At 45.8% G+C, this 10,120-nt stretch overlaps 3 protein-coding genes across 3 annotated transcripts; all 3 read right to left on the minus strand.

Annotated features, from left to right (window-relative positions):
• Nucleotides 1-804: 804 nt before the first annotated feature.
• Nucleotides 805-2,610, minus strand: LOC106809122. Its single transcript, XM_014812084.1, has 3 exons — nucleotides 1,943-2,610; nucleotides 1,564-1,668; nucleotides 805-1,137 (listed from the first exon to the last, which is right to left on the minus strand). Exons 1-3 carry the CDS (start codon nucleotides 2,522-2,524, stop codon nucleotides 805-807), a joined length of 1,020 nt encoding a protein of 339 aa, XP_014667570.1. The 5' UTR covers nucleotides 2,525-2,610.
• Nucleotides 2,611-2,670: 60 nt separating this feature from the next.
• On the minus strand, nucleotides 2,671-4,345 carry LOC106809123 (flocculation protein FLO11-like; the record flags this gene model as incomplete). The annotated part of the gene is made up of 2 exons (XM_014812086.1): nucleotides 2,671-2,678; nucleotides 3,670-4,345. Coding segments are annotated over 2 exons (684 nt in total), but the record flags the coding sequence as incomplete, so codon positions are not given.
• A 27-nt stretch (nucleotides 4,346-4,372) lies between these two features.
• LOC106809124 (mucin-5AC-like) lies at nucleotides 4,373-5,441 on the minus strand (the record flags this gene model as incomplete). Its single annotated transcript, XM_014812087.1, has 1 exon — nucleotides 4,373-5,441. A coding segment is annotated over exon 1 (1,002 nt), but the record flags the coding sequence as incomplete, so codon positions are not given.
• Between the last annotated feature and the right edge of the window lie 4,679 nt (nucleotides 5,442-10,120).

Raw genomic sequence — 10,120 nt, forward strand, 5'->3', positions numbered from 1 at the left:
GATCGTGACTGCTTTGTTTACAAAGTGGCAGTCAATTCCGGGGCGGATTTCTTATGGAACCTCTGGCACGCAGCACACATCAGCGGCCATCATTGTGTGCAGTCTTTGACCCAGCGACGTGTCGGGGTGGCCCTGGTGTGATACGGCGATGGTGGAGGTGGTGTGGATGTGACCATGACTTGGTCACATACCAGGTAGGTTGTGATGTGGTGTGGTGGGGCAGGGTGGGCCAGGTGTATTGCGACGTAGTTCCAGGAATGTGAAGGTGTTGGGCGGCAGGGATCACAACCCAGTGACGTGCCAGGAGTGGGGTTGGTGTGATGCGGCGATGGTGGAGGTGGTGTGGATGTGATCATGACCCAGTTACATATGCCCCTACCAGGTAGGTTGTGGTGGGGCGGGGTGAGCCAGGTGTATTGCGACATGGTTCCAGGAATGTGAAGTTGTTGGGCGGCAGGGATCACAACCCAGTGACGTGCCAGGAGTGGGGTTGGTGTGATGCGGCGATGGTGGAGGTGGTGTGGATGTGATCATGACCCAGTTACATAGGCCTCTACCAGGTAGGTTGTGGTTTGGTGGAGTGGGGTGGGTTGGGTGTATTGCGACGTAGTGCCAGGAGTATGAAGGTGTTGGGGGCGGGGATCACTACCCAGCGACGTGCCAGGAGTATGAAGGTGTTAGGGGCAGGGATCACGACCCAGCGACGTGCCAGAAGTGTGAAGGTGTTGGGGACGGGGACCACGAGCTAGCGACGTGCCGGGAGTGAGGGGCGGTGGTGTGTACGTGTGGATGGGTGTAGGCTCGTCATACATAGGTGCCAATCACCAGGCTCTCGTACACTTGCTTCGTGTACAGCAGCCAGCCGATGTAGCGCTTCACGGTGAGGTAGTCACGCATGTCGCGACGACTCGGGTTGACCATGCCGACGTAGGCGTCGAGTGGCGTTCGGGCGTCGGACACCGGCAGCGCCGCGTCCCCTGACGCCGCCATCGACATCTCGACGTTGCGAATGAGGCGACGCAGCTCGGTGAGCAGCATGTTGAAGCTGATAGCGGCACAGCGCGTGTCCTTGAGGATCGTCAGGTGCGCGTCGTAGATCTGCAGCGCCGCGACGATCGTCTGCTGCTCGACACTCACCTGAAATCGCCGCGGTAACGATGACGACGCGGCCGGCCAATTGGCGTTCGTGTAGAATCGCCATGGTTACTGATTGAATCTACTAACCTGCATACTGGCACTCGATTAGAATCACCATGGTTACCATGTAAAACACACCGACGCATTGGTGCTCACGTGAAATCACCATGGTTACCAAGTCACAATCGCCTGTTATTTAGCATCAACCCACGGAATGACACTTGTACAAAATCCACATCGTCACCAGTTCAATTCTGCATACTTTTTTACCATCCACATAAAATTCCAAGGCTGCCTGCTGCTTTCACACGCAGTTGTAGTTACCATGGATGCCAAACTCGACACTCCACTATTCCTCGAATTCTAATTAGAAGCCAACCTTATTCTCCCATCGCTATCTATTTATCAGTGTGGTAGTTGGCTTACGTTCAGGTGGTTGAGCAGTGTCGTGTTGACTTCTCCGGGCTCTGGGGGCAATACAGTCGACCGTACCGTCACGTTCATGATTTGTTGGCTGAACCTCAGAGAAGCCTGAAAACATTTACGTTAAAGTGTTTTAGAACAAATGTCGATATGTTAGAGATGTCACACGCGCATTATAGCAGTAGAATGTATCCACTTTAAACCCCGTCAATATGCTATTATATCTTAATTTTGTAATTGATTACACAGTTCTATGTTGCACGTTGACAATATATGTTGCAGGTAACAGCTTAAATCTATTGCTGGAAACTTCATTGGTAAATTCTTCGTATAACCCATTGCGCATGACCAACCTCTTTACCCCGAACGTTATATGACGTACCAAACATTTTTTCATCTGAATGGCGTACTCCAGTGCTACATCAGCTCTTTTAACGATTTTCTCGTAGCATACGGACAGTGACCTTGGACTGCAAATGGTATAAGCTGGTGTTGAACGCGTGCTAGTGTTGTTATAATTCATGCCGAAAGTGCCATTCGCGCCTATGCTTGTCGAAGTTGCAGTTTCCTCTTGACTGTCTTTAGTCGTTTGGTATCTCGTGTCGTTTACAGTTGATGTATCGTCTGCAGCGTAGTCACCGGTGACGTCATCAGCAGCAGTAGATCTAACTATTCTCGTTAGTGAAATTGTTGGGAATGCCGTGTTTATTTTTCTTCTACCTTGACTGGTAGGAGTGGAATGTGTTGTTAGAGTATAATATGCATCTTGTTGCTGGGTGCTAATAGGGAAATCATTTCGGACGAAATTTGTACTTCCATCCTCAAATTTACCGGTAGAAAGTGTGATAGTGCTTTTGGAAATGGTCGTGCTAGGTGCTTCGGGTGTCGAAGTGACGTCTGCCTGTATGAACTTCGTGCTAAGATCCAAGCTATCATCGGAGATTCCACTGGATCCACTCGTCATTGTGAAATTTAGGGCCGAATCTTGTGAAATTTCAGATGGACTCGTTGTCTGGGTGTGAATGTTTGAAGAAGTACTAGTAGAAGTTGGTTTACTATAGTTAGTATCGTTATGTTGAGGGTAACGAGTGGAAATTGATTCACTGTCGATCACACCACTATGATAAGAAGCAATAGCGGAAGTTGATTCACTGTTATTCTCGCGAGTTTGTTGAGCAGCAGAGGTAGACGTTGGTTCACTGTAGTTCGTAGCAGTATATTGAGAAGCGGTGGTAGAAGTTGGTTCACTATAGTTCGTAGCAGTATATTGAGAAGCGGTGGTAGAAGTTGGTTCACTATAGTTCGTAGCAGTATATTGAGAAGCTGTGGTAGAAGTTGGTTCGCTATAGTTCGTAGCAGTATATTGAGAAGCAGTGGTAGAAGTTGGTTCGCTATAGTTCGTAGCAGTGTATTGAGACGCAGTGGTAGAAGTTGGTTCACTATAGTTCATAGCAGTATATTGAGACGCAGTGGTAGAAGTTGGTTCACTATAGTTCGTAGCAGTATGTTGCGAAGCAGTGGTAGAAGTTGATTCGCTGAAGTTCGTAGCAGTATATTGAGAAGCGGTGGTAAACGTTGGCTCACTGTAGTTCGTAGCAGTATATTGAATAGCAATAGAGGAGGTTGATTCAGTATAGTTAGTGGCGTTAAGTTGGGGGTAAATAGTGGAAACTGATTCACTATAGTTAGTAGCACTATGCTGAAGATTTTTATAAGAAGTTGGTTCACTGTTATTCCAACCAGTATGTTGAGTAGTAATAGTTGTTTCACTATAGTTCGTAGCAGCACGCTGAGGAAGAGTGGTAGAGGGCGATTCACTATAGTTTGTACCACTATTTCTAGAGGCAATAGTGGAGGTTAGCTCACTGTAGTTCGTACCGTTGTATGGAAGAGCAATAGTGGAAGTAGTAGAGGTTGTGTTATTCCAGCCAGTATCTTGAGCAGCAGGTGTGGAAGATGATTCAATGTAAATCCCACCACTATGTTGAGGCCCACTGCTAAATTCGGATTCACTATATTTCGTGTCGTTATACTGAGACACAATAGTAGGAGTTGATTCGCTGTAATTCGTACTATGATGTTTAGCAGCCACCGGAATAGTTGATTTACTGTTATTCCAGCCAGTGTGTTGAGTAGAAATAGTTGAGGATGATTCACTATCGTTCTCATTAGTGTCGTTGGCATAGGAGGCAGTGTTGCTGGACGAAGAGATGTGTGAGCTTATTTCTTCACTGGCTTCGATGGAGGAATCGGCTGTGGGGAATGTCCATTGGCTACTATCTGTGCGTGAATCATCGGAAACATCACTGACTGCCATCTTTGTTGACGCCGACTTCTGCCCATCTACTGAAGTACTGTTTTCACGAATAAGGTCACTCTTCACAGTGTAGCTGCTGACTTGGAATGTTCCAGCAATACGACTGGAACTGCTGGTTGAGAGGTCTGTAGTATCCATCGTTCCACCTGATATAGACAGTACCTGTTGAGTGTAGGGCAGGTAACTCGGCTGCCCTGTTGTTGCTGATGACGGTGATGATAGTGATGATGGTGGTGGTGGTGATGGGGGTGGTAGTAGTGATGACACTGATTCTATTGATGGAAGTGGTGGTGCTGATGACGTTGATGGCGTTGACGAGGATGCTGAAGAAAGGGACGGTATCGAGGATTTTGCTGACACAATTGTTGGGTGTGGTGATGAAAATAGTACTGATGCTGATGATGATGCTGGTGCTGATGCTGATGATGATGCTGATGATGATGCTGGTGCTGATGCTGATGATACTGATGACGATGATGGTGATTGTGACAATGTTGTTATTGTTGGTGGCAAAGGCAGCGATATTGATGATGTTGTTGTTCTTACAGAAGATGAGAATGTTGTTGCTTCTGTCGGTGAGGATAGCAAAGGTGCCGGTGCAGGTGCCGGTGCAGCTGTTGTTGTAGTGGTGGTTCTCCTTGTAGTAAGCTGACTATATGTATCATTCTCAGTAAATGAATATTTATGGGTCGTAAGGCCCTTTGTTACGGCTACGCTATCTTTTCCTACTAGAGACGACGATGCATTTCTACCCGCAGTTGACATCGTCGTAACACCACCCGTCGCACCAACTATACTGGATCTCGATGACGTTGATGACGTTGGCATGCTTGATTTCATTCGCTGTCGAGCGAGAGTAGCAGAAGATGATGTGATTTCATTGGAGACGGATCTAGGTTGCTTAGCAGTTGTAATGACCGAAGTTGGTAGAAACGATGGAGTCACTGTAGCTCTAACGTCAGTGATAGTCGTGGCAGCTACTGGATTATCAGTCTGACCGGCAATTGGATCGGTGGACACAGCCAGAGGCATCGTAGTCGTGAAACGGACATTTGTTGTTTGCCTTGTCTCTGTGTCGACCGTAGAGGACGCGGGCAGTGATATCGGTGTATCTAGATCTGCATGGGGAGCGATGGGCATGTCAGCCGTAGCGGATGTGATGGGTGAAGTCGATGCATCTTCTTGATTCGTGGTCGCAGTCATGTAGTCGCTATCGAGCGTAGCATGCGACCAATGTGCCGATGTAGAGGCGGGCAGTGACATCTCACTGTAGCTGGCCGTCCCTGATAGTACGAGGGTAACCAAAAGCCACCAAGCTGAAAAGATGAAAACGGCAATGCAATGAATACGATTACAAAACACGATTGTAATGAATTTGTTCAAACAAGCACATGAGTCAGCAGCTGATGATGACACGTTAACGGTATAAATAACCTCCCGCCCGCGTCCGAACGCACGTGTGTGCATGAGTGCGCGTGTGCGCCCGTGTGCGCGCATGTTACCTCTGTATTCCGGGCTATATTCATAAATGAATGATACATTCTAGTATTTTACATGCGATTCCCATCGCGTCTGTTCATGCTCCGAAATGCTCTATAGTTACCAGGAACGGAAAATGTAGGTATATACCTCTATATTACGCACGATGACATATAGTTGTTTCAAATATCGCGCGCGACGAGTGGCGCGGCCAATGGACTTACATGTCGTGACGCGGTATAGCTCTCCACCGCGTCGATTCGTCATGATCTCCGCGTCTGATCATCTATCTATCACACAGCACTCGGCAGGCGTACGCGCACACGTCGAGCGTGTGCCGCATTATATCCACAACAAAAGCACATCGCGTAACCGCTATATCTCCACTCCACGCGCTACGGGGAAGGTGCGTGGGGGCTGCGACGTCCGGTACGCTCACCTGGGGGATGTATATAGTAGCTAGACGAACCCCCAGGGCGCTGGGAATGTCGTTACTCACCGTGAAGAATGACATTCTTTCGGAGACGTTCCCAGCAGAGTCGTACGTGCGCGGAACTCGTACGTGTGGAGTGCGCTTTAGCTGGACTTAATTGGAAACATAGGCGTGATGAGGTATAGGTGAGTACAGAAGTAGATAATAGGGATTATGAGATAGTATCAAGATAATAATATATATTGGATAATAATTCCTATTATCTACTTCTGGTGAGTATAGCTACAGCTAGGTGTTCATGAACTGAAGCGACCAGCAGCTACAGGAAAGGGGTCGTCCGGGGATGTCTGTATACGCATTCAGGGATGTCTGCGTTTGAAAAGGACACTGAGAGAATGTGAAAGCGGAGGATGATAAAAGTAGCGAGACAAATCTGCAGTGCCAGACCCGGGTTGGGCGCGTGACGAAGTCAGGAAATGGAGGAAAATAAGAAAGTGAAATAGATCACTTAATTACTCCGCATAATGCTATTACTACGCATGTCACGTACGATCACGAGCATAACGGCAAAATTACAATGCTAGTGTTAATAACTGCACACGCATACGTAACTTGGTTTTATCATGGTTTTATATATAATACATTGCGACAATTTGTTCTTGAACAGTATGCCTGCATGCTGTGTGTTTTCACACGGGTTAAAAACGCTCTGCGGGTCAAATTTTAACGTAGCAGTTTAACGCGCCGTCGAATAGACGCGCTGATATCCGCGTGTGAACCCGACGATTTAGTTCGTTAGAAATTTTGTTTTTGCATCGTGATGATGTGGTGATTTGCCCAGCACTATAAAACCTAGCGTGTGCATGACGCAAGCGCGCAGGTTCACGTCGCGAAATTGATTTTATGTTTGTGTATTGTTTGGAATTTTCTCAGAACGAATAAATGCTATTATAATTTTCGCCGAAAGTTCCGCTGTTGGCCTAACACCACGGACACTCGTATGCGCGTGTGCACATGCATGTACGCGACGTAGGTATATATTCGCTCACGCGCAGTTCGTTATGAAGGTTATATATACGGTAACCTTTCGATTATATATATTTCCATCATATATAATTCCATTATATATGAAGGTTATAACCTTCATAACGAACTGTGCGTTAGCGAATATATACCTACGTCGCGATAGCCTACGTCGCCTACGTCGCGATATATAACTCGGATTCCATTCGAACCCATCGACTTTCCTAAAGAGTCGTAACATCGAATAAATGCTATTATAATTTTCGCCGAATTAAATGTTCCGCTGTTGGTAACTCGTATGTGCGTGTGCACATGCATGTACGCGACGTAGGTATATATTCGCTCACGCGCAGTTCGTTATGAAGGTTATATATAACCTTTCGATTATATATAATTCCATTCGATATATTCCATTCGAACCTATCGACTTTCCTAAAGAGTTGTAACATATATACGCACGTATATGCGATGTAGAGAAACTCACCAAACATTTTGGCGTTGTGTTATGGTGTAGGCGTGTTCTTCTCGTGCAATATCGTGGCACATGTACGATGCTAGTTTGGGATATACGACGCATTGCTGCCCATTATATATGTGTGGACATATACGCGCATGATTGCATCAGGATCGAGCTGATTGGGCGTTTTCGGGCACGAATACTGCATGATTTTATACACTCATAACGCACGAAATCAAAACTAGCTGCGCTGCGCATAACGTATTTTCTAATTTGCTGCGTTCATCATGCAATCGTGTCAAAACCATGTGCAATCCTCCTCATTCTCCCTTCTTTATGTATATATATATATATATATATATATATATGTGTGTGTGTGTGTGTGTGTGTGTGTGTGTGTGTGTGTGTGTGTGTGTGTGTGTGTGTGTGCGTGGCGTGCGTGCGTGCGTGCGTGCGTGCGTGCGTGCGTGCGTGGCGTGCGTGGCCGTGCGAGAGAGAGCGAGAGAGAGAGAGAAAGTGAGAGAGAGAGAGAGAAAGAGAAAGAGAGAGAGGGAGAGAGAGAGAGAGAGAGAGAGAGAGAGAGAGAGAGAGCGGCGGGAGAGAGAGATGAATATACTTATTTAGACAGACATACGTACGCACGCACGCACACGCGTGCACACACGCGCATGTATACTCACATACACATGTAATGACGTAGATATCGAATTATTTAAGCTAGTATAAAACCTAGCGACACGGGTCGTTTAACGTAGCAGATCACGTCATATGTTATTTTTAGTAGCAACCAAGGCAACAAGCGAAGGACGCCACCCAGCCATCCCGAGAAACTGAGTCACTGGAAAACGAGTAAAGGTTCTCACCCACGACGGCAGAGTGACAGTTTAGTACCTCTAGAAGGACAATCACAGTTTGATGTCGCATGCCGACTGATGAAGATCAAACAACGAACGCCGTCGACAAATGTGAACTATGTGAACTATGAGAACATGAATCGAACTGCCGCGATTCCACCCAGATTCAAGAAGCATCCACAGCTCTTACGCTTCAGTCACCTATAAAAATGTTGGAGATGACGAGACGTCTTGCACCACCATCGCCAACAAGGCCTTGACCACGCTCGGGCCACGCATATGCCTACCTCCAGAAGCATAAATAGGGACAGATTTGGACAGGAAGAGTGAGGCAGTTCCACGGTGCCTGAGAGTTCACGACGCTGTCAGCATCGCGCTACTCTCACCTGCTCTCGTCACCACGCTACCATCGCCGCCGGACATCTCTCGCTGAGGACCTGCCTGCTGCCTGCTGCTTATAGGACGTAACATATGAACCATTTGTAACGTATTTACTTGTTGGCCTGCGTGCACCTATGATTGTATATGATTATCACGCTGATGTTGATTATTAAATAATAGAGTAACCGTAGTAATTCTGTAGTTATAGCATTATACTGTCTGTGGCTTAAGTGTAATAGCACACGTATCTGTTGTACAAACGAACCTGGTCACACTATACGATCACATGTGTCTGCTGCTGCTATACGTAGTACGGGGCGCCATGCAGGACAGGCATTTTTGTACCTATAAACTTGACAAAAATGAGTTTTGTGAACACAAAACTCATTCTGTCAATCCTGTCCACAAAACTCAATTTTGTGACACAAAAAAACTCAATTCTGTCAAACCGTTCCACAAAACTCAATTTTGTAAACACAAAAACTCATTCTGTGGAACCGTTCACAAAACTCAATTTTGTAAACAAAAACTCAATTCTGTCGAACCGTTCCACAAAACTCAATTCTGTCGAACCGGTTCCACAAAACTCAATTCTGTCGAACCGGTTCCACAGAATTGAGTTTTGTGTTTACAAAATTGAGTTTTGTGGTACAGGATTGACAGAATTGAGTTTTGTGTTCACAAAATTGAGTTTTGTGGGACTACGGGGCGCCATACGGGGCGCCATGCAGGACAGGGCTCAATTCTGTCGAACCGGTTCCACAAAACTCGATTTTTGGCCCAAATATGGCACACGCATGAAAAAGGGCTACCATTGGTCAGAAGAAACCAATGGTAGCCCTCTTACATGCGTGTGCAATATTGGGCAACAAAATCGAGTTTGTGGAACCGGTTCGACAGAATTGAGTTTTGTGTTTACAAAATTGAGTTTTGTGGAACCGGTTCGAACAGAATTGAGTTTTGTGTTTACAAAATTGAGTTTTGTGGAACCAGTTCGACAGAATTGAGTTTTGTGGAAGCAGGATTGACAGAATTGAGTTTTGGTGTTCACAAAATGAGTTTTGTGGAACCGGATTGACAGAATTGAGTTTTGTGTTTACAAAATGAGTTTTGTGTAACGGATTGACAGAATGAGTTTTGTGTTCACAAAATTGAGTTTTGTGAGACAGAATTGAGTTTTGTTAGACAAAATTGAGCCCTGTCCTGCATGGCGGCCCGTACGTAGAACACACGAGCTTTTCTATACACAAACAACTACACACAAACAAACACACACGCGCGCGCGCGCGCACACACGCGCATGTATAGCCTACTCACATACACACAACGACACACAAACAAACACACGCGCGCGCACATGCTATAGTCTATGGCTTATGTAATATATTCCAGATTTGTCATTTTTTTGGGTAGATTCTTGGCACTCATGTCTAAACACATCTAGAATCTTCACTGATTAAGAAAAAAATGGGTGCCAGTTTTTCCATTAACATTTAGGGCCTCCATTTTGAATTTCAAAATGGCCATCGCGGAAAATCTTCTTTTTTTAAATAATTTCCAATTAACCAATCATATCATGCAAATGTCATACAATATTTATTCTATTTTATTTAAAC

This window comes from Priapulus caudatus, unplaced genomic scaffold (genome assembly GCF_000485595.1).
Source record: "Priapulus caudatus unplaced genomic scaffold, Priapulus_caudatus-5.0.1 Scaffold330, whole genome shotgun sequence".
Taxonomy (NCBI): Eukaryota; Metazoa; Priapulida; class Priapulimorpha; order Priapulimorphida; family Priapulidae; genus Priapulus; species Priapulus caudatus.

Excerpts from the sequence above, each read along its gene's own strand:
- LOC106809122 (XM_014812084.1), bottom strand. The coding sequence starts at position 2,524 with ATGACGAGTGGATCCAGTGGAATCTCCGATGATAGCTTGGATCTTAGC. Across the intron at positions 1,669-1,942 it reads TTCAGATGAAAAAATGTTTG|GCTTCTCTGAGGTTCAGCCA; the intron begins GTACGTCATATA and ends AAATGTTTTCAG. Across the intron at positions 1,138-1,563 it reads CACTGCTCAACCACCTGAAC|GTGAGTGTCGAGCAGCAGAC; the intron begins GTAAGCCAACTA and ends CGGCGATTTCAG.